Here is a 25,071-nt window from a genome sequence, read left to right as displayed (position 1 = left end):
TTACTTACTATAAAATGTATTAACCAGTTAATCATGTTTCATGTTTCAGTTTAATGAAATGTAAAAATGGTTTGTTTTTTAAGTGTGCAGCAGTAGGGGGGTACATGGCTTCAAGTCAAATGTCAAATGAAGGGGTATGTGACTGTTAAAAAGTTTGGGAACCACTCCAGTCACCCCTATGTATTTAGATTCACAGAGAAATGTCTGGCTGGATGGATAGCTACAGTAGATAAGAAACTGCTTTGTCACACACACATCACACATCTAACCACTTTTATTTACTGATTTGTAAACCTGACATGGCCTCAGTTCTGAAAAAATGCTTTGCTTTTGTCGTCATCCTGTGACTCATCCTGTCTTCTTTTTCAGGTCCTAATTTGAAGACATTATGCAAAATAGCTGTAATTCAATACAGTCTGGAGCAGTCAGGCCTCCCACATGATATCAGGTCAAACAAACATTTCTGCTATTTCCTCATTGAGATATTTTGTTGTCCGTGTTGCCACCATTTACTATTCTTTAGAAATAATGACACTCATTATCCTTCATTTATTTCATAAGTTTAATGTTGTTTTGGCACTGTCACAGTCTTTGAAGTTGAGTTGCAGAACAAATGTATTAAAACAGACAGCAAAGTTGACATATTTTGGAACTATAAAGTTATTAATGCTATGTAATAAAAGGCTACGGTTATACAGTACTACATTTTTCCACTAAACGTACATTACAATGAGAGCAATTAATTAGAAGTCAGCAAGAGACATGATTGAATTGTTTAAAATTTTCTTGATATTTACACATCCTTGCTGACATTTCAATTATAATTTTTCAACATATCATATCATACATATATTAGAGATGCTCGATAATTTTTGCATTAAAATGAGATATCGGCTCGTATCGGATGCGTTTTTTTTCTGCCAATAATGATATCGGCTCACAAGTGACCTCATCAAACTGTACTGTGTGCCACACAGCAACAAGCTCAGTATGTCTGCGGTGTGCAATTATTTCCACGTTTCGCTTGGGATTGTAAATATGCAATTTGCAATGACTGTGAAGTGTCACGTTTTGCTCGTTTTGTGTCATGTCGCTCCATCAAAAATGAAAAAATGACTAATGAGAAACCGGTATCGCTGCGTGCGTTTTCCAGCGACTGCAAAGCAGCTGCACATCGCACCAGAAAACCAAAGTAAGATCACAAAACAGGAAACAACGTGAATACTAAGGAAAAGTCCAACATGACATATAGTCCTGGTTATGCATGGGGAGGAGTAAGGCGTCTTACTTCATTGTTTTGGCACTTTTTTAATTATTATTATTTATTATTATATTATTTTTTTTTATATTATATATTTTTTTATAACCAATATCGAGCATCTTTAATATATAGTGTAAATCATTTAATTGAGTAATTCAAATAGTGTCCGTTACTAAATTGTGCTGCTTGTTAAAGTCAGATGTTGGTGTCATCATGACAGGTTTACATTCAATCTCTCATTGTTCTACAGTAGCAGGAATATAATATTGTTGTATAGCCAATAATAGTTAGTTAAACCCTATTCTTATGAACGCTACATGAATAAATTTAGGAATAAACTAAACTTTTACCGTTTGTAACATGACAGTAATTTGCCTCTCATGTCTCTTGCATCATCATTGGCACCTTGCACAAGCTCCACCTCAGGCTTGATTGGAGTTTTTTCTAACTTGTAAAGGTTTTTTCTTCTCCGTGAGGTCACCAGAGTCTGGGTAACTCCCTCTGCCCCTCAGTGGCATCCTCTGCCCTGGTGCCAATCTCCCCTCTGCAACACACACGCACTCCAAAAAAACGAACAAAGCAATTGAGAGGGAGTGAGTGTTGAAACCAGAGCCAGTGATAACAATCAGGAGCTCAACCTCTGACCTGTCATCAGGTCAGCACTAGACCCTGTTGTCTGCCTGTGCTCCTGGTTCTCATGTTACATCACAGCCTTCCCTCATCCTTACAACTAATGCCACGCAACCACTTGATAGAATGCTGATATACTCACTAGAATGGAATATTTTTGGAATGTTTTAATTAGAGTAAAAAACAACAAAATCAGATTTCATGAGATTAAACTGAATTGAATGTAAAGTTTATTGAGTATAAATAATTTGGCCAGGATTTTGCTTTTTATTCTATTTCTTGCTCTCTCCAGGTGGGAGCTGTCTGCTATGACCACCAACAGCAACATCAGCAGGCCCATCTTCTCCTCACATGGCTGAAAGGAACAGAATTTATTTTTCAGATCCATTGCTGATGGAGGGACTTTTTTGTCAAAGATGGATCTGTGGTGGATTTATTCTATTTTTCCAAAATGTCCTGCATAGGAGATTTTGGACTCAGTGGGCTTTCTCATGCTCAGGATGTTTCACAAGAGGAAAAAAATGGCTGACACCTGCTCAATTTTTATCTTCTTTTTTTGTCTCTAGAAATCCAATCAGCCTATGATAATCATGGACTTTGAACCCTAAGCACAGGAGGAATTAAACAAAAAAAAAAAGACCACGAGAGCTAACACTGAGAGACAAATCATAACACAATCTCAACATTAAGAGACTTAAAGGGTCATGAATATGTACATTTACGTAGATATCATGTCCATGTGCAGCTAATGGGTGAAAAGACTAACTTATATTTTTTTGGTGTGCAGGGAGGTTGATTATCGGGTACTGTGCTGGTGAAATTTCCTGTTTGATCATCTTACAATGCTCCGCTTGTGCTCCCCTTCATCTCCACCTGGCATCCCCACTGCCACCCTATGCCCTTTTGGTGGCTCAACGCTCATTTACAAGCAGCCTGGCCATGTGTTGTCTTAAAACCCACCTACCTCCCCAACATCATGCATCATTGTCTTGGATAACATTGACAAAAGGGTTGTCATTGTCATTGTCACATACCTGCCATTACCTTCCCCCGCCGACGCTACCACACCTTTCTGTGCCAAATACATCATGTACACACACATCATGTAGTGTGTTAAGTATATGGTTGTCATCTACATATAATCCCAGCCCAGCAGCTGCAGGCTACCCTAAGCCGAGGTAACAAACCGGTTGTACAGGCTCCCACGGCCGGTCTACGTGCAAAGAAACGCATGGAGGGCACGCGTGTGACGTGCTGATTTTCGAGGCGTAGACTGGCGGCAGACTGGCCACAGAGGTTCTTTGTCATGTCACACAAACTCTGCGGGCGCTTACTTTGTTTTCAGGTTGCAGTACAAACTTATGCACTTCGTACATCTTTGTGCGTCGTCCGTATGGCCAATGTGTGTCTTTCGTACGTTTTGCTGGTGTCAGGTTTGGGCAAAATATAAATTTTTTCGAATGTCGCGCTTGCCGACTCCTATGTGTGTCGTGCGCCAGACGTGCACCCCACATACGTAATTTGTGTGGCCAACGCACGTTCAGATATTTTGTATGTCCTCCATGCATGTCGAGATCACCTTTGACCTTTATGGTCACCACAACTAGGTTCTCCACAAACAAACAAAAAAACGCAGTGATTTGGGGAATGCCAAAAATCGTACAACCAAAAATATTGTACGTCCGGTTGTGACCTAGGCTTTAGACGTAGCACTAACGTGCGTCACACAACTTGTTTTTTTAAGCCTGTTCTACACTTCACGATTTTGGCTGTCTCAGATAAAAAAGATCAATCATGGGCAGTGTTTCCCACAGGACTGCAATCTATTTGTGGCGGCGTAATGGCATCATCGTCTAATTTGCATACTTGGCCATGACGCATTGGCATTAACTGTAATGGATGCTGTCAGACAAAGGATGAATGTAGGAGACAAAAAATGAGTAAAGAAAACATGAAAAGCACAACAAATATGTTGTGAACTACAAATTAACTTTCTTCTGTCGCTTCTTTTTGGGTTGCCAGTGAGTGCTCTGATTGGGGAGAGGCCCACAGCATCACCGGCTGAGAAGAGCGATACGTGCTTTCATGTCAAGAGTCTCTGTTAGAAAACCTGCAATTTTTACATGTGTATATCTTTTTTTATTGATAATGTTTTTCGTCAAGCATTAAGATTTAGCATTTTGTTTGGCGGTCATTGAAAGCATAACAGTTAAGTCCAATGAGAAACAAAAGCAGTCCCTATGACTAACATTTTCCGACGCTGCCACAGCCAAATAATTCCACCAAATAGAAGACAAATGTCTGTTCTTTAACTTGAACACACACATATAACAGGAGATTCAGAGCCTCTCTGTTTTAGTCTCAATAAGTCTCTTCACTGGATTTGTTGCTTGTAGCTTTTTCAAAAAAGAGGGGACTGAGTATTCGCTAAATACAAAGACAGTGTCGCTAAGTTGGTAACACTGATCCCTCCTGCTACGTCTTCTTATTTTTTGGCAGACCAGGTGCTTATGAGATTTGTTAACAAGCGGAGTTACACACAGTCTCGTTATAGTGTGTTGATTAGCGAGGGCAAACAGGTAGCGCCAAATTTATTTGTGGCAGGCCGTCACGAATAAATGAATGTATGGGAAACACTGATGAAAAAAATGGTCAAAAACGATGACTGTATAGCTCATAATGCAAGAGCAATATAGGCAAAAAAAAGAATCTATGAGGGACTCAAAAGAGAAGTGCACTGTTGTCATGTTAGCTGGATAAAGAATGCTAACTGTTTATGTAAACTTGCATTAACAACCGGACTCACCTCCAGCAGTTTGTAACACTGGCATCCCAAATTGTGAACACAATGTCCTATTCCTCCGTTTATTCTGATAAGACTGCAAAAATGCTACAGTGTACAACAGGCCTTAGACAATCCAAGCGGTGTCAAGACACTTTCCTCATGACCTGCTTTACTGACTGAGGAACCAGGAGAGCATGCACATGCTTCTAGCCACTACAAGCAACGTAATACCAATGCATAAGGGCTCTCTCTAGATTTCACACTGTAAAATGCAAATCTTCATGCAAATCACACTTTACAAATGTAAAGCTAAAGGCTGCCAATATTCTAATATTCATGATGGCTTCAGCAACGGCCTGTTTGTTCCAAAGCATGACATATTACAGTATTTATAGAGGACACATATGCAAGGGATCATTTTACTGCCAACATAACTCAGACTAGAGCGGATAAAGTACTTATGTTGGAATGTTCATATTTACAGCATTAGGATCATTGTGTGTTCTTTCATCTTGATACAAGAAACACACCAACCGTTCATTGATGCTGTGTTATTTGTTTTTTTGGGTAACAACAGAGTTATGGAGGTTTTGAAGAATAGGCTCGGTGAGGCTTTGATTACACAGGCGGTAGGATCGATACATTGTGGAGCTGGGTGATTTCTTTCTAGGAAGAAGTAATTGGAACCAAACATAACTGCGTTAATGAGGTGGAGAGAATGAGTCGCTGTGCTGCCTTTATTTCAGCCTTTGAACCATACACTTAAGTTGTATCTGTTGCTGAGCATTACAATACAAATGTTCAAATGTCGTAATCATACTGTTGGTTGCATCAGTGCTTTTCTGCCTTGGTTTCTGGGATCAAGATTGCTTTTTTCTCACACGTGGAAGACAAGAAGTAAGCCTGTGGTTCACTGATTTGACGGACTGATGAATTATTTTGACTGAACTGGCTTGCACTGCAAATGTTTACAAATGTGTGTATGTTCAATTGCAGGTTCTTAGACACCAGATTGCTGCACTTAAGCATATCAGGACATTCAGGCAAGATGCCGCTGCTGTATCTATATCAAGTATAGACACAAACCAAGTCTGAGTTGTGAAGCGCTCTCTCACACACGCAAATTATACACTTCAGTACCCCCAGTCAGTGTACATCAGCCAAACAACTCATGCCGATTTGACACCAAAAGGCCATCAGCAAAACCGATTCTGCGTATTCTAAAGTGTTTTTGTGTAAAGATTATAGGTGATGGAACTCTTCAGGGATAGCCACACCTGGTAAAGACAGTGTTGGCAACACATATTCTCTCTCTCAATGATGCATACACCTTCAGTGCTAATAACGCTGAAAACGAGCGTGTTTGTTGACACGAGGTGGCATTACATTCTTAATGGCTGTGATTTAACCCACTCTGTTAAATGGAGGCTAAATACAATTTGAAGGGGTGTGCCTTGCTTTCCAAAATGATAAATGGTTTCGGAATACAGTGCCAGACGACATATTGTGGCTTGTGACGTTGTATCAATAGGATGAATAATTCCTTCCTAAGAAATACTTAGATATAACCGAACAAAGTTTTGAGTGTATTAACATTCAATTATCCACATACAAACACACTCGGCTATTTTATTTTTCTTTTGTTTTACTTTTCTTAGTAGATTGTTAAAGTTGGTCAGGACTTCCTGTGCAATATGCTTTATAACTATACCAGTAATAAATCTGAGACAATTCGACTTCACTGGCAGCATGTCTCTGTGTGAAAAATCCAACCTCCCTCACTTTACTCCAAACGACTTTAATAGTGCAACCCAGCAATGTGTCTGACATCCACCAGCTCAGTAATGTCATCATGGAAGAGTGGAGGAGGAGTCCACTAACACCCCGTGCGGCTCTGGTGAATTTCATGCCCAAGAGGATTAAGGCATTGCACATAATGATGCTCACACTAAATATTGACACTTTGGACCCAGTTTGGACATGTTCACTTTGGTTGAGCTTCGGTTTGAACCCAGAACCACCAAAGCCTTGTGTCTTGCGGACAACACCCCCTAATACAGTGTTCCTTGTTTATCGCGGGGTATATGTTCCTAAAATAGCCCGCAATAAGTGAAATTGGTGATGTAGCCAACTTCATTTTTTTTATAATTATGTATGTATTAATGCCGTAGAACCCCTCACCATACACTTTATACAGTTTTCTCAGACGGGCAATAACATTTTCTCACATGTCTCTCTTGTGGAAACACTCTCCAAAAAGTTCAAACCTTCGTTTGAATTTGAATGACCAAGTCACTCACGCATTTCACTCCTGTGACCGTGCCTTTTCGTCCTGGCGCCGTTTTGCTGTACTGTTCATATTGCTGCAGTACCCCTGTTGCAGTCCTCCTCTTTCTAACCGAAGATTCATTTACAAGCTACCAAGCTAGCTATGACACAGGAGGAGGAAGGAGATTGATTGACAATGGTCTACAGCCAATCAGGACGCAGAAAACAAAGGGCGGTTCAGACAGACAGAGAGGGACGAGAGAGAGAGAAAGAGAGACACTGAACTTCCCACAATGTCATTTTTCTTAAAAGTCCAGGATTGCCCTGTAACAGCCTTCATAAGCTGTAATAAAAAATAAAGAAGCACAAAAAAAAAATTCAGCGAAACAGTGACTCCGCAAAATGTGAATGGCGATAGTGTAAGGGAACACTGTACACCAGTGGTCCCCAACCCCCAGGCCACGGCCTGGTCCCGGTGGATCATTTGGTACCGAGCCGCACACAAAGAAAAAATAATTTCCATTATTTCATTATTTTTGGTTTTATTTTGAAAAGTGGCCGGATTCTCTCTGTTACATCCGTCTCACTGTCCAGTTCTGCGTGTGCTAACTTTATCTCATGCCACACAGATAGACTACTACTGTATTTTTACCATTTTTCTTTCACCTCATATTTGGTCTCAAATGCTGAAACTATGTGGGAATGCATAAAGGTAAGTTTTGATGACTTATTGAGTGCTAATGTGCATATTTGTCTCAAGTTAATTCATGCTAGCTCACTGCCTTTTCCCACACACGTCAAACAGGGATGTAATAATCTCTCTGGAAAAACTTGGCTGGAACTTGAACAGGTGGATGGTGGGTCGGCGTTCATTTTGTGCTTTTAATTTGATGTTATTCATGTCTTAGTTTTACACAATACATAATCGCTGTAATGTACGACTCCCCCGCCGCCGGTCCGCGGGAGATTTGTGGGAACACAAGCCGGTCCGTGGGGCAAAAAAGGTTGGGGACCACTGCTGTACACCGTAACCCGTAGATTGTTGGCACGTAAAGTGAAGTACTCCTTCACTGATGCTCGAAGCCTCTTTACTTTGGCGTAAACATCACATCTCGCTGGCTGCATATATTCTCCACTTCTTGCCAACCATGGTATCCTGTATGAATATATTTTTTTAAACATTCTCCTACTGAGTACTTTGAACAATAAAGGTCCATTTGATGTTTTGTAAACTGACTGCCAAACACAGTCTTGGCTGTTGGATGCAATTGTGTAATTGTTTGGAAAAGACTAAGTTAAATGGACTCAATCAGGTCATTTTTTTTACTCCAAAAGAGGCTTTAACAAAGTATTACCACTGAATGAGTTTATTGGGTTTGGCCCCTATCTTATGCATTTTTTTTTTCTAATTCAATTATACTGGCTTCATATTTTTTCCAAAATGATTTATCATGATCATTTTTTTTATATTAGGAAAAATCTGAGGTGTGTTCACTTTCTGCATTCACTGTGGAACTCCCCTGAATGCTATTGTAAAGGTTCTTGCTTCTCTTTAGGCTTTCCTGTTTCTTTGGACTGCTTTGCTATCGGCGAAGTAGTCAATGATAACACAATTTTCAACTTGTATTAAAAAAATTAGAACAATATATTTGGTTACAGCGCTGGACTGTATAACCAATGAGGAAGATCGAGGAAAGAGCCCAGAAGGAAGTTACACAGTATATAGAGGTTGCCACGCCCCTCTAGAAAATGAAAGTTATTGGGGTGTGTGTGCTCTTCTCCCAGTATTTTTCCATGAGACGTATGTAAGTGTTGCACAACTCTGGTTGTGCTATGTGAATGTGGGTGTCAAGAAGGCTTTTTATGAGAAGCTATTAGCTAAACTTATAGGTGTAATAATAATATTTATTTAGTTTCCTTGTAGGCCAGGCGTGGCCAAAGTGCGTTTTTTTTTATGATGCATTCTAAAATTATAATTAAAAAAAATCAACCTGCTGGAAAAATCAGCAACAATTTTACAAGAATAAAGTCAAAATATTAAGAGAAAAAAGTTGTAATACAAAAAGGAATAGTCGTAACTTTACAAGAATAACATCATATCATGAGGAAAAATAAAGTCATTTTAGTTGCATAAAGTTGAATTATTAAAGTTTTTTAACGTCATAATATGATGAGAAACAAACAAAACAAATAAAGTTGTAATTTTGGAAAAATTGGGTGCTTAAAAAGTCAGTGTTACGAGAAATAAGTCATAATTACGAGACGAGTTGAAATAGTTGGAAAATAAATGACAAAAAAACGACTGTAATTTTACCAGAACAAACTCGAAACATTAAGAGAAATATTAAGAGACTCTAGATTGTCCCTAGGTATGAATGGGAATGTGAATGGTTGATTGTTTATATGTGCCCTGTGATTGGCTGGCAGCCAGTCCATGGTGTACCCCGACTCTCGCCCGAAGTCAGCTGGGATAGGCTCCAGCATACCCCCCGGACCCTAATTAGGATAAGCAGCATAGGAAATGTATGGATAGATATACAGTATATAATTATAGTATATATAGTTATATATATATATATATACAGTATATATATATAGCCTATCTACTTAGCCGATCTTCATGTGTTGGTTTACAAATTATCAAAGTGGCCCTCGGTGGAAAAAGTTTGGACACCCTGCTCTGCTGTCATGTCACGGTCAAGGTTACACTATTCTCTCATCACAGTTGACGACATTTAATAGCCTAACTAAATAAATTATTCAATGCATAATTTGGGGGGCTTTTTCTTGTATGAGACAAGCTTTATCTCATCACTGACGTCTCATACGTTCCTGTTCCAGCTCCATTTGTATCACTTCAAAACCCCTCAGCTCCCCAATTTTCTGCTTCCTGTTCAGCTCCGGAGAGTCGTATCTTCCCCAGTCAGTGTGTCTGATAGCCCTCAATGTCTACCACATTGTGCACCCCCACCCCTTGACTTTCAGTGGGACGTGTGCGGCTGCTTTGTGGGGTGCCCATTGTTAGTGTGTGTGAACCCCAGGTCCAGTCATTGCCCCCTGCCACCAGTATCGTCCTGGCAGTTTGTTCCTGTCTGTCACCAGCCCTCAGCTATAAAGTCACTGTTATCTCCACAGTTAAGTGCAGGCCACAGACGAAGGGTGAGCTCAAAGTGAGGCAGTAGAGACACCCTGTCCCGCCTGGCACCGCAGCACACAGGAAGCAGGGCTACGCCGTGTCCCTCTGTCTGGCCCCGGAGCCCTCCTCGCTCCACAACACAGGCGTTAATGCGGGGAAAGCCTCAGCCAAATTACTCTCTAATTTCCCTTTAGGACTCAGACGATCCCATCGGCCCTTGAGAATCAGACTGAGGATTTGTTCAGAGTGGTTTGTTTTGTCTTGTCCTCTCACGTCCTGCTCCAATTCCATCACTCAAGTTCTAGTTTTCGGCTGATGGCCACTAAATTGGGAGATTTGAGAAAAGAGGCGTTTAAAGAGGCCCCAAGAGGATCGATACTGCAGCCTGAAAAAACATCAGAATTTATTCTAAAGAGCCTGCCTGATAGGAAGACAGCTGCAGGACAGCTCCAGATGGCTGCTTGGTGTTGTCAAACATGAAGTCTCCTCATCATATTGTCATGTTGTGTGATACCATAATGTCATGATCTGGCAAAGGCTCTCATTTGGAGTGACTGGTTGAGCTTCCAAGGCTCTTTGTAGCACAAACCTGTAGCTTCCATTAGAGGATTCACGAATACTCTTTGAGGACAAACTGACACATTAAACCAGGGGTGTCCAAACTTTATCCACTGAGGACCACTGAAAAATGAAAGGATGCAAGGGCCATTTTGGTATTTTGTAAATCAACACATGTAGATATGCTAAGAAGTTTTATACAGTATATTTCAAGGAAAATAATCAGCTTTGTGATATAAGGGAAAAAAGCAGATTGTTAGTATGAACTTCGGTAATTAACTTTGGTTACACCCTGCACTGGTTGCCAGCCAATCACAGGGCACAAACAACCATTCACACTCACATTTCCCAGATCTGTGGCCAATATGCTATCCACCTGGCCCAATGACGAAGTAATTTTCCTTATACTATTATATGTTTTTTTCATTTCTGCTGTTTTATTAATTTTCCAACTATTTAAACTTTCTTCTAGTAATATTTTGACTTTATTCCTGTAAGATTATAACTTTTTCCACAAATTTTCAAAAAATGACAACATTATTTGTTGTTTTGTTTGTTCTTCCTAATATTACGGCATTCAACGCCTTTCTTTAATATTTCAACCTTATGCAAGTAAAATGTTTTCGGTTTTTTTTACACTATTCTTGTAAAATTCAGACTTTTTCTCTTTCGATAACACCTTTTTTTCTGATTTTTCCATTTTTGCTGTTTTTTTCTTTTTTTTTCAGTTTCCTTGTTCAATTATATTTCTAGAATAACAAAACAGCCATAGGCGGCAAATGGCAAACGCACTTTGGACACCCCCGCATGAAACAATCATCCACACAGATGCTTTTCTGCATATTAGACTTGCATATTAATAACCATGCAGTATTTGAAACAATTTAGCAGCAGATGAAAAATCATCTGACGTTTGCGTTTCCTCTATCGCGAGGGGGGAAGTTTTTCATTGCCTCTGTCACCAAAGTGCTTGCTCCAGTTGGCTTTAGCTGCTTTTCTTCAATGCACGAGGAGTGTGGATCGAGACTTGCTCCACGTGTTAAGGGCTTTGAGTTCACTTCTGTTGTGAATTAAGACTACAGTATATAAATCTAATTGGCTTGACTTAATGAACTCTTTGCAGTTAAACCAAGCAAAATCACAGTTGAAAGTTTTTTTTAATGCTCAATGTTTCAAAGAGGAGGTTGTTTTTACAGTCAAACCAACTCGTATTATATGTAAAATGAGAACAACAGTACACTTAATACACAATAACATACCCATGAGAACAGTGATGTGCAGTGGGGCTCATGGCTGGTGAGGCACTGACCAAAATATGGTAATGGTAATGGTTTAATTTTATTTCAACATCCATACAAAGTTACAGTTGAATACATAAAATAATACAATTCACAGTTACATACTGTATGTCCAAAGGAGTAAGAAGCAAAACTTATATAATACAAGTACTACCCCCCCACCTTATGTTGTATATTTTTGATGTGAGATTTCCAGCTCATTTTTTCATCTGTTATGATCCCCAGAAATGTATTTTCGTTCACCCTTTCAATGTCCACTCCGTCTATTTGTATTTGGTCATATGTGTCCTTTCTGCTATTACCAAATAGCGTTATTTTAGTTTTACTTAACTTCAAGGATAGTCTGTTTTTATCAAACCATCTTTTTAATATAGTCATTTCATCCATGACTTTTAAAATTAGCTCTAGTGTGCTTTCCCCAGAACAAAAGGTTATAGTATCATCCGCAAATAATACCACCAACTTTAAGTCTTTCGTCACTTTACAGATGTTATTGATGTACAATTTGAACAGTTTTGGTCCCAATATTGACCCCTGGGGTACTCCACACATAATATTTAAACTTGCAGATGTGTATTCTCCTAGCTTTACAAAATGCTTCCTGTTCGCTAGGTAACTTTTAACCCACCAAAACTATAAAAAAAAACCAGAATCATTCACGTAATTAACATTTGTTAAAAACTTTGTTTTCAAATCTTTACACTAGCTTATCTTTAATGCATTTGACTTGTTTCTAAATCTAGCTCTTACCTGGTGCTGCCGTCTTACATTAAAGACATTATACAGGCTCTAGAAAGTCATGCTGTGTGATAAATGTTTTTGCATGGTGATTAACTTTAGCTGGTGCTGCTGTCAAAAAAATTGCTGTCTTTTCCTCTGTATGTAAGGACGGCAGTGACAAGCACCACTGACACGCATGAGGAGAATACTGCAGCCGCCTCCCCATATGACATATCTATATAACTTATTGTTCGATTAACAAGAATAATAATGTCACGGCTCGCTCAGCTCAGCTCGCGCATTGAGCCAAGATTTGTCACATCCTCATGTCAGCATTCTGCCTTGTATTTCATCAGGAAATGTGCAAATTCAGAAAGAAAATGTTAAAACTGATTGGAATCATACATAAAATACATTTATAACACAGTTCAATGGACAAATATTAATATTTATTTTATGTTATTTTTTTGTTTTTTTTAACTTTTTTATTATTATAGGTGAGGATCTGCGTCGCCCGAAGTCAGCTGGGATAGGCTCCAGCATGCCCCCGCGACCCTAATGAGGATGAAGCGGTATAGAAAATGGATGGATGGAGGTGAGGCTCTGCTTTGATCTGTTTGGTTGAGAGAAATCAGATTAGATCAAAGATCAGAGTGGAGGAATGTAGTGTGGGTAGATGTATGAGAAAACAAGAACAGTAATAGTGCCATGATGGTAGCAGTAACGACAAATTGACAAATTTTATTGAAAATGGTTCATCATTTTTTTTTGTTTCCTAATGAAGACTGAAGGTCCAGAATATCACACACGACCTTTGCAAAGCTGTTTAGTTGAGCATTATTTTGTCGTACATTTTGTTGGATCTGCACAATCCGATGGATTCCAATACCAGCTTTCAGTTAGATTGCTCTTAGTTTTAACAATATGTGTATAATTGTTGTGGTTGTACTTAGAACTGTACTGCATTTGTTAATATTCTTCCTGTAGTTACCGTAAATTCTGGTGTATAAGTCGCACCGGTGTATAAACCGCACCCACTAAATTTAGAAGAAAAAAATGATTTGTGCATATATAAGCCGCACCAGTGTGCAGTATAAGCCGCACATCTCCACGTCATAAAATGGCATATTGTGGCGCACACAAGTCCGTGAGGACCAGGCAGCTCTTTATTTGACAGGAGCCAGTCATGAGCTATGAAAAACTCACAAGAAGCTTGTCAACACATTGGAAATTGCAGGAGGTCATTACTCAACATAACAGTCTGACTCATGCTGTCATCTTACAAGGAACACTTAAACTCATCACACAGCAACTTAACACTCAAAAGGTATACCTAATAAATATACAACCATGTACCAATATGAGCTTAAAATGAAAAAAAAAAACATTTTACAGTTTTCCCTTAATGCATTTCGTCTGAGCAAAGCATTTCATTGGAGGACAAGCAGCATTTAACATTGATGGATGGGGCTAATGTTCACCAGAGCGGCCCGGAGCCCTGAGAGAGGCTGACGCCATTGCAGCGCCCCAATGAATGCATTGCTCAGACGCAATGCATTATGGGAAAACTTTAAAAGAGTTGTTTTTTTTCATTGTAAATTCATATTGGTACATGTTTGTATATTTCCCAGGCATACCTTTTGAGTGTTAAGTGGCTGTGTGATGAGTTTAGTGTTCTTTGTAAGATGACATGACTGTCATATTGTTATATTATTATATATAATGACATCCTGCGATTTCCAGTGGGTTGACTGGCTCACTGGCTCATTGGCTCATTGTGTGATTGGCTCCTGCCAAAGAAACCGTTTCCTCACTGACTCACGAGTGGCACAGTATTTAAACAATTAGTAGTAGTTTGGAAGGAAAGGAGATGTCAGCCGCACTGTATAAGCCGCAGGGTTCAAAGTTTAAGAAAAAAGTAACTTATATCCCAGAATTTACGGTAAATAAGATGACTAAGCCACAATAATCACCATATGGTTAAATTATTAATCACAACAAACAATTATTATCTTTTTATAAAGAAAAATCTTCATACAGCGCTTGTCTTGGAGGCTGCAGTATATTTTTTTAATGCTAATATATAATTTAACTATTCATTTCTTTGATCTTGTATTTTTTAACTAATTACGGCTATTATAGATAGAGCGATACTTCATTGATCTCCAAGAGGAATTCACATTTTTCCAGCAGCTCTGCAAAAATGTCATAATGAACTTAATCACAAAATAAAAGAAAACAACCTAGGTAAGACATGAGAGAAAAGAAAAATAAGAAAATAGAATGAGAATAAATAAACACAGAAATATGGAACAGATCACATCAAATTTGTAGTACAATAGTAGATAATACTTAATAATAATAATAATAATAATACATCATAATAATTTAATAAGTCCAGTCCTGCGTGTGTTTTTTTATTGCTCCCCCTCTGTTGTGTTGAAAAACTGCATGGCGTGGGGGAAGAATGATCTGCTCAGTCTTTCGGTGGAGCAGGGCAGTGATAGTAATCTGCCACTGAAACTGCGCTTCTGTTGGGAGATGATGCTGTGCATTGGATATTGCCGGTTGACCATGGCGGACAACCAGGTTCTTCTTATCAGACCCCCCATAGAAATATGTGATAAAAAGTTTATATGAGAAAGACTGGTCAGTGTGTTATCAGAATAAAATTGTTACTCGCTTAAAAACTGATGCATACATATTACAAGTTACTTGGTTTCAAAATTCAATCAAAAATAAAGTTATTTATAATATATATTCCGTATATTTTAAGCATAAATCATCTAATATCAGAATGCCATTGCTGGTTATATCAGTGAGTTTGAGTTGGCATCAATGAACAGGCTATTTTTAGGGCTCTCGACTGAGTAGATTTGCCGTCACGTCACAAGTAACACTACACCTCTTTTGGATGAGAGAGTTCCGTTTTGGGCTGTAAAAGAGGGACACACAGACACACACACACATACAAGAGACTGACACTCGTCATCTCAGCTGGCATCTGCAAAAGTAGGAGTTCATCTGAATCATTTCATAGAAAATGACACACAGTGCATTGATTCACATAGACCAGGGGAGTCCAAAGTGTGGCCCAGGGGCCATTTGCAGGTTGTGGCAAATTACGGAAATACAATTAAACAAATAAAAAAAAACTAGAGAGCAAAAAGGGCACTATGTAAAGACAAAAAGGCTGAAATGTGGACACCAAAAACTAATAATTACACATGGGGACTTTTTTTTGTCCGTTTAGGTACATTTTGGTTGTGTTACTCCATATGGAATGATTTTTCCTAAGAAGGTTTTTTCATGAAAAATCACATTTTCAAATTTGCTCATAGAGCAACGAGACATTGGGGGCAAATTTACTACACTAGGGTATTAGAAGACAAAAAAGTCCTCTCCAAAAAACAGCTATCTACAGCTAGGCAGCTATCTAGCTACATAGAACATGTTAAAATGTGACAAAATATCCAAGTGGCATCCTTGATTTTTCCAATAAAATGTGTCCAATAAAACGTTTGGACACCCCTGATGAAGCAAACTCGCAGAAATTCTACATTGTTCCGTACAGAATGAAGAACTAATGTGTTTTCTTTCAGGTGACAGGTACAATACCTGCAAAGGTCACGTAAATGCACCACGCCACGACCACCATGTGTGCGTGGATCTCCAGGTCTGCAAAGACGGTCAGGTCAGTGCAAATCACTCTTCTCCCTCTAGTGGCCGGATGATGAATGGCTGCAGACAATATCTTGCGTGATTAAAAATGGCCTTAACATTATTCAATTTCTACAATCAGTACAAGAGTTGTAGTCAACAATTGTGCTTTTAAAAAGATAATACTGCTGATTTGTGTTTTAATTGCTGTGGTTTGCGGTGGTGTAGCACTGCACTGCATCGGCTGTTTCTATTATTTTGGTAACCTTAGCAATGCTAAGTGAAATTCCACAACCTATATAACGAACCGAAATCATTGTGTTGACAGTGAATGCAAACTGAGCCTTGTTACATAACTAAAAACAATAAAAACAATATACATTGGATAATATTATGTTGTGTGTAAGTGTACTTAATGATATGGCCAGCACATTATCAGCGTCACATTTGTGCAGAAGCAGCCTGCCAGATGAATAGTCCTGTGAAATCTATTTGAGGCACACATTGTGACATAAAATATAGAAAATAACCTTCATCCCTGTTCCTGACTGAAAATTGTGCTTAGATAATTGCACCACATCCTCAAACACACTGTCCTCAATTATGTCATTATACATGTCTTTAATGTTAATTCCTGGATCGAAAATGAATGTAATTCTTCTTTTGTGGCACTTTTGTACGTCCCTGTGACGTGGGACGCCCATTCCCTGTGCAGTCACTTTAAAAGGTAATTCAGATCAAGCCCAGCCTCCCCTTTGAGTGTGACGCCCCCACACTGAAGCCCCGGCGGCTATAAAGAGGCTCAGGACTGATAGTGATCACGCACACACACACACATACACACAGAGAGCTCTCAGCCTCCATGCAGACAGCTTCTCATCACAGCAGTTGCCATAGGAACCCTTCATGTTCAAAGTCTACTTTTGAATACGGGGGGGAAAAGACACGACCGTACTTGTAACACTGTTTTTTTTTTTTTTTTTTTTTTTTTAAAAAGGGTGTCTGTTAAGGCAGTTGGCTTTATTTTAAACACCAATAATGAATTTGAACGTCATTGTTGGGATACAAGTGAGGCAGTGCTGAACTTTAGCTTCTTCTGTTCAAACCCTTCAACTTGGCCACCATGGTTCCTCACAGATCCACTAAAGGAGCATCCAAAGCGCGACGGGACCACATCAATCACGAGATCAGGAATATGAGAGCTCTGCTACCCATTCCCCAGGAGGACCAGGAGCGCCTCTCCTACCTGCACTCCATGTCTGCCATCTGCACCTACATCAGGAAGTCGGTTCTCTTCAAGGGTGAGTCATTAAGCTTTCATTTCTCAGAGCGTTTGATGTACATTCATCCAGCACCACGGTCAAATTGGAGAGCTGTGCTAAGGATTAACTCACACATTTCACCCTTTAGGGATCCCCACCGGTGAGGGCTGCTCTCTGCCATATGAGGCCTTTCTTCAAGCCCTGCACGGCTTCATCCTAGTCACTACTGTCCAAGGGAGGCTGGTCTATGTGTCTGAAAATGTAGCAGAATACCTCGGCCTTTCCATGGTGAGTCTAGCCTTCAGTGTCGTACAATAATTGCACAAGGAAGTTGAAGATGCTGCACCTTCTGGTTGCATATTTTTGGTAAAACCTTTGATTCCATTCTTAGGCAGATGTGCTTCAAGGAGACAGCATATACGACATGGTGGAACGCTCTGACGTCAATGCTGTTGAGTCCACTCTTAAAGGATACAGTGAACGGCGCTCGTCATCAGGTAATACTTTCAACACTTCATGGAGTTTTGGGGAAAAATGACCCAATATTGTTTGTCTGAATATTTTTTTACGTGTTATATTATTTAGTTGTATTTGGAACAACATCTTGTGTCCTTAAGTGCTTTATATCCCAATGTGAGCCAAACATTTGACGATAAAAATGATCAAAATGCTAAAAATGTAATGACTTGTGCATCCAGAACCGCACAAAATGTTTGTATTTATGTCTTTTGTGGCCCATGCAAGGAAATTAAATTGAATTAAAATGAATTAAATTCAAATGAATACGATTTGAATTAACTTAATTTAGTTTAAATGAATATCCCTTAATATGAATTATATAATTAAATGTAAAACTGTGCTGTGTTAATGTTTAATTTTATTATTCACCAAAATGTATATATTTTTGGACTTAATGGCTAGTGTGAGGTCATTTAATTTAATTTAAAAATGTTTTACATGCATCGTTACTGAATTTCCAGCAAGGGTTCTCAATGTAGCCCGACAAAACATTTCATTTGATCCGCCAAACCATTCAGTTTAACTAGAGAAGTGCTCGTTCATGCAGTGCTTCCTCCGCTCTGCAGGGGGCAACGAGGCGTGCGAGTCATAATGAAGCAGCAGTCGAAGAACATGGCGTTCATTTAAACAAATACGGTGTTATCAACAACAAAAAAAGTAGACACTGGAAATTGTACTTTTAACAGTGACTGGTCGACAAAACATGCATTTCCCGAAAATGCAGTGTGTATGAGCAGATATCTTTTCACAAGGATTTCAACATCGCTGATTATTAACACGGATGCATCCATCGGCCACCGATCAGTATTGGCCGATTTCCGTAAAAAACATGTGATCGGCATATGTCGATAAACGCCTTTCAAAACCGATCACAAAAACGGATCGGAGTGCGGCGGCAAACCCTACACGTCTGCTGTGTCACGTAGGGTTGCCAATACCAGTATTGAGCCGACAACTATCGCACTTTGTCCCGTATTCCCGCGAGAATCCAAACTAGTCTGCAAAACCTCACTGGCTTCAGTTTGAGGCTACACTTAGTGGTGTTCGACATGCATCTTTGTTTACATGCTTTGCCTAGCTGCCACTGGCGGCAGCTCCCTAGCTAGCTAACTGGAGTTTGCCGTCCAGCTTCTGGTCTTCGGATTCCAAATGTGACTTTTTACCACAGTGATTTTGTTTTCAAAACAAAAAACAAGCAATACGGTTAGTTCAGAGCTCATGCTTGTCCCACGCGGAAGTGTATATCACGTTCATGGGGTATGTACTAACTTTTTCAAGTGTCACTGACCAGTTTAGCTCTCTTGTTGTCATTATTCTAATTATGCCTTGTCCTCAAACACTATTTGTGAGGTTGTTTAATGAACAGAAACGCATAGTGTGCCCAGCCTTGTGATGGTGATACTATGACAGGGGTCTCCTTGCTCACCAACAGCTCAACAAAGGGTCAAAGAATATTGGCTTCAACTCTTAGTAGGTTTTTCAATTATAACTGTTCAATTCAGACTTGCCTTTATATACATTAATGACAAATGACCGCAAAATATCATAAAGTCGATGGCCATACTGTTTGGGCGGAGATGTGCTTTATAAATAAAGTAGTGTACAATTAATACATAAATAAATAAATAAATAAAACACAAATAGTTGACAGCTCTAATAGGACAGATTTCTATTTGATAAAGACATGTATTTTTATCATTTTATTACGTGATCAGTCCAGGGTGTATCCCGCCTCTCGCCCGGAGGCAGCTGGGATAGGCTCCAGCATACCCACAACCTTAATGAGGATAAGCGGCATAGAAAATGGATGGATGGATTTTATTATGTTAATTTTGTTATCTTGAACAGAAAAATAAATTATTGAACAATTTATTTCCCCTGTATTCGTATTAGTCCAAACCATGCATCAAATTAAATTCAGGTTTGTGTCAAATGGTGCAAAAATCATTTAACACAAATAGAGACAACCCCTTCCCCAAAACAATCTATCCAAAAGTTTATTTTTTAAATAATTACCTATTTCCCAAGGGCTTTGGAACTGTCTAACGCCACCCCTGGCCAATAGCACTCATCATGAATAAATAGAAAATTGTACAGTACAATTAATCCATGTGATCCGTGGGCCAATCTCACTCATGGATGATCATATCGGAATTAAAACCCCGGAACATCCCTAATTATTACCTCTCTCGTTTAAAATGTTAAACGCATAATGTCCAGTGAATTTACACACTTTCTCAATCCAGTGAAAACATCCATATTTGACCTGGAAAATAACAGCAAATATTTGGGTCACACTTTACAATAAGGTACGCAAAAATACAGTAGTTACCGATGTCCTAATGAAGAACTAATGAGGAACTAATGAGGAACTAATGGCAAAGGCACATAAATTTTGACTAGTTACTGAAGAACTAATGAAAAATGAATGAGGAACTAATGAGTAGAGTCGTTACTGAGGAACTAAGGCACATAAATTTAAAGTAGTTACTGAGGAACTAATGAAGAACTAATGACTAATGAGTAGTGGTTAGGGTTAGGTAGGTTTTTGACATTTTCTATTGCTTTCAATAATAACAAAATGTTTTTATCTGTAACATTTCCCTCACGGTGGTCATACTTCCCTTAAAACCTCAACTATCTCCTGAGAGAATCAAATAAAGCAGGTTTGATGTTGATGTGCTACCTGTGCAAAGTACTTACAGCACAACTGAACCGGTCTACTGTTTCCTTCCCGTAGAGAGGAGCTTCATATGTTGTATGCAGACCTCCAGGGCCTTCAGACAGCAGCATGGCAGCTGCTCCATGCTGGTCAGAGGCAGCTTCCAGTCCTTCCATCAGCCATTCTCTACAGTCCATCCCACCAGCGAGCCCCTCTTTGTGGCCCTGTGCAGCCCCACGGTGGACCGCCTCAGGGACACGGAGTACCACTTGTGTCCCTGCTTCAACAGCATCCACCGCCTTGACATGAGCTTCACTCTGCTCTCACACAGGTACATACAGTACGCATCTTATGATGAGTCAATATTATCGGTGTTTTATCATTTATTCATTAATATTTTGTTGTGTCTTGCAGTGTTTTATATTTTTTGGGCTGCTCAGCAGAAGAAATGGTCGGGCGATCATGGTACAGTCTAATCCACCCTGAAGATCTTTCTTCAAGCGTGAGTGACCACAGAAAGATACGTAAGTATAAGGTTTGAATGATTCATAAATATCTCACAAGGCTAACAGTGTTCCACCTCAGCAAACAATGTGTGAGGTTAGGTTCCGCCTTTGAAATATTTATTTTTTACATATTTATGTAACGTCAAGCCAAGAAAACCTTGCTTTGAGTTCATAAAGCGCTTATAAACAATAATGACAAAAGTATTGGGACACCAGGCCTTTGGGCCGACACAGTTGGTCCCACCTACGTAATCATATCAACTAGAGCGTGACTGTGGGAATTTTTGTCCATTCATCCAGAAGGACGTTTGAGGTCAAATGTCATTGACGAGAGGGCCTGCTGGCTCACGCTATCTGTTGTAATTCATTCCAAAGGTTTTTCATGGGCTTGAGGTCAGGGCAAGTAGTTTCTTCCACACCAAACTCATCCAAGCGTGCCTTTATGGACCTTGCTTTGTGCACTGGAGCACAAAGTGGATCTTCCCCAAACGGTTCCCACAAGTATAAATGCCCAAAGGTCTATCTTATGGTGTTAGGTCTAGCTTTTGTATGCAGTTAACCCCCGTCCAAATTGGGGCCCTAATCAGGGGCACCGCCAGGAATTCAGGGCACCATTAAAAAAGAGCATGAGCTATGTTCATGAGCGCCCATGATAACAATCGTGCATGCGCCTTTTCTTCTTTGCTGTCTTCAGTTCAAGCCGAGGAGGGCCTCCAGGTGAGGATGGTGCTGAGACTTCAATGCAAAGATCTGTCATGGACCTGGTGCTACATTTGTGCTAACAAAGACTCCGACAGCCAGGCCACTTACATCTGCTGCACTAACTTCATCATTAGGTACGATGAACTACTTTTCTGCTGTATCTCACATGTGTGTTGCCAGATACAGTATTTAGACAATAATGACTGTGTGTTGAGTCATTTTCAGTGGATAGTAAAACTATACCGCTATAAAAGCTAGACCTTGACTGCTCTTAAGTAAAGTAATCCCTTAGAAAAAACAAAAATAACGGACACACCTACAAACACACTTTAGATTCGGTTTTACACATTAAACAACTATGTGAGTGTGAATGGTTGTTTGTCTGTATGTGCTCTGCGATTGGCTGGCAGGATGTACCCCGCCTCTCGCCCAAAGTCAGCTGGGATAGGCTCCAGCATACCCCCGCGACCCTAGTGAGGACGAGCGGCATAGAAATGGATAAAGAAGGAATCCTAATTTCCGGAAATTCACTTATCACGGTCAATTCTGGAATCAATTGACCGCGATAAAAGGGGGATTGTTGTAGTGTTGTTCATTGAACAGACTTGTGTGGGATACTGTTCATTGTTTAAAAGAATCATCTGTGACCAAACACATATTTCATGTTTTGCACCTGTAGCGAAACAGAGGCCAGATTTCTGCAGAAGACAATCAGCAATGATGCACCGAGCCTATCCTCGTCACCGTCATCAGTGGAAGCTCAGCAGGCTGAGAGTTACACCTCCAGAGGCTGTAAGAGGCAGAGGATGTCTAACAGTCAGAGTGAGGAAACAGCTTCCAGAGCCAGGATGAAGTCTGATGAAGACGTCCGCTATACAGTACACGCCTCTTCCCAAGGCAATAGCTCAGCTCTTGCTTTGGGGGGCAGCCCTGCTCTCTTCACTCCTCCCTACAGCCCTGCCTCCTCCAGCTCCCCTGTGCAGCAAGAGGCGCACAGCCGTGACCTCCTGATAGATATGCACGGATACGCGGATCAGCTGCTGTCCTCCCCGGAGGCTTCTCCCTCCTACTACTCGTACTCGGAAGCCGCACTCACCTGTCACCTTTCACCCCACGACTCCCTGCCCCCGCAGCACACTTTTGAGCAGGGAGTCTTCGCCACGCTCGATCCCCAGTCTCCGCACTCGCCATCATCTCCAATGTATGATTTCCCAGCGTGTGCATCTGATGCCAGATTAGTTCCAGATGGCTTCTCGGTGTCTGACATGAGTGAGAGCTCAGTGGACTGTGCCCTGCATCAAGATGACTTCAGCCTTCTGGAGCAGCCACAAGAGGGCAGCCTTCACCAAGCGCACCATGTTCCCCAGTACGGTATGCAGTCAGCTCTTCCCACACCCAATCAGTCCCCTCCATCTATAATGTCTGACCAGTACAACGAGAGCGAGCAGGCAGAGATCAGCATTCTGGCTCAGCAGATCTCCTCCTTGGCTTGCAGTTTTGACATGTTTGGCCCTGTGAATCCTCTCCAAAGTGTCCAAACTGTGCCCCTCCAAGACTGCATGCCCTCTTCCTCATCATATGACTGGCCTCTCGCCTCTGGCCTCCACGCTAAACGTGAACTTCTGAACGATGGCATGTTAGACAGCCTCCTCAAGGACCTGGACATGGGTCCGACCTTCCCAGAGAACACTCTGCCGACGGGTGGCGTTGCCTTAGATCCCTTCACTTTGCAGTTGGGATGCCATGACCAAAACACTGAGTTGCATCAACTCAACCACTTTATGCAAAGTGGCCTTCAGCAAGGTAATTTCTTTTTATCAAGGACATTCACATTGAAAGACAAATGATTGCACTTGGCTAATGTTGTTTTCTACCTATTTTCAGACAGGCTTGCTGAGGAAAACCTGTGTTGAAACAAGTCTGTGACTTACGGCGCTCTCCTTTGTATGACATATTGTCAGGAAAATTGGCCCTCGCCAGATTGAAAGAACAAGAGTACGAGCAAAGATATTTAAAGGACATCTTGTACTTAAAGACTATGTCTCCCCAGTGTACAGCTCTGAATTTTAACTAACTCCACAGTTAAGCTTTGTCTTCATTTTTGCAAAATGCTGCCATCTTTCTCTTTTTTTCCCTGCTGATATTTTGTTTTATGTCTGACTACCATTTCACGTCACAATGGAAATCTTTAGTTGTACTGAGCAGCCACATCTCACCGTTCAGCACTTTATCGCTTTCAGTAGCACCAGAATGTTCCATAGCTTTCCAAACTGATGTGAGCCACACTATATAAAGCAGGGGTGCCCAAAGCACGGGCCCGGGGGCCATTTCCGACTCACAGCTCATTTTTTATTGTACTGTAAATGTACAATTACTGAAAAAGGAGCACAGAAGGAGAAAAAGCATTCTTGATGCTAATAACGCCAAACTGATATGCAGGCTGTTTTTCTTTACATATTGGGTTGGTTTCAGCCTTTTTTACAAAACGAAAAACATCAAAGTGTCCCCAATATGCAGCCCTGGTGGAAAAAAGACACCCCTCGCATATAGCATCTAATGTCATTATAGTCCTGTGCCTTGAAAACTATAGGGACCTTTTCTGTCACTTGTTTTCTTTCTCAGCTGCGATGAAAAACAGTGATTGTTTCCTCAACCTACCTCAGTGGTACATCTCTCAATACATTCCTATTCTGAATTGAAATAATTGTACAATATTTATTTTGACTTCAACCAATAATTATGAAAGATATTTTTGTATTACATTCCAAAACATGAAATTCTGCCTATTGTTGTATGCGTGTCTGAAATGGTACAATGAATGATCACTGCTTTGTGGCATCAGCTTTTTCCACATACTGTATTTGAAATGTAAATAAAGCACATTAAAACACATTGGGCTTTGCTGTTCTGTGGATTATTTGATATGTTTGTTTATCTGCAAATTGGCGCTCTAGGCAGATTTTATATGCCCCCACCTGCAATTTATATTTACCTACTGAAATACAATATAAATACCCTTACCCCCAAATAACAATCTTGTAAATAAGTGTACTGCAAGAATTTACATTTTTGCACTGTTGGATCTTAAGTAGAGCTGAAAAATG

At 40.2% G+C, this 25,071-nt stretch overlaps 1 protein-coding gene across 1 annotated transcript; it reads left to right on the top strand.

Annotated features, from left to right (window-relative positions):
- The first annotated feature begins 460 nt into the window (after positions 1-460).
- On the top strand, positions 461-24,859 carry npas4l (neuronal PAS domain protein 4 like). Its single transcript, XM_054799245.1, has 12 exons — positions 461-1,916; positions 2,184-7,656; positions 13,154-13,251; positions 16,259-16,350; positions 17,454-17,617; positions 17,727-17,866; positions 17,970-18,075; positions 20,838-21,090; positions 21,174-21,283; positions 21,960-22,101; positions 22,647-23,770; positions 23,852-24,859. The coding sequence occupies exons 4-12, from the start codon at positions 16,292-16,294 to the stop codon at positions 23,878-23,880; spliced, it is 2,127 nt and encodes a 708-aa protein (XP_054655220.1). The 5' UTR covers positions 461-1,916; positions 2,184-7,656; positions 13,154-13,251; positions 16,259-16,291; the 3' UTR covers positions 23,881-24,859.
- The last annotated feature ends 212 nt before the right edge of the window (positions 24,860-25,071 follow it).

Source organism: Dunckerocampus dactyliophorus, chromosome 14, assembly GCF_027744805.1.
Source record: "Dunckerocampus dactyliophorus isolate RoL2022-P2 chromosome 14, RoL_Ddac_1.1, whole genome shotgun sequence".
In the NCBI taxonomy this organism is placed as follows: domain Eukaryota; kingdom Metazoa; phylum Chordata; class Actinopteri; order Syngnathiformes; family Syngnathidae; genus Dunckerocampus; species Dunckerocampus dactyliophorus.
The sequence above is the reverse complement of the archived record's forward strand: the minus strand, read 5'-3'. Positions and strand labels throughout refer to the sequence as shown.

Coding starts and splice junctions, on each gene's coding strand:
- npas4l (XM_054799245.1), top strand. CDS start 16,292: ATGCACCACGCCACGACCACCATGTGTGCGTGGATCTCCAGGTCTGCA. Junction 16,351..17,453: donor AGGTCTGCAAAGACGGTCAG/GTCAGTGCAAAT, acceptor GGTTCCTCACAG/ATCCACTAAAGGAGCATCCA. Junction 17,867..17,969: donor AATACCTCGGCCTTTCCATG/GTGAGTCTAGCC, acceptor TTCCATTCTTAG/GCAGATGTGCTTCAAGGAGA.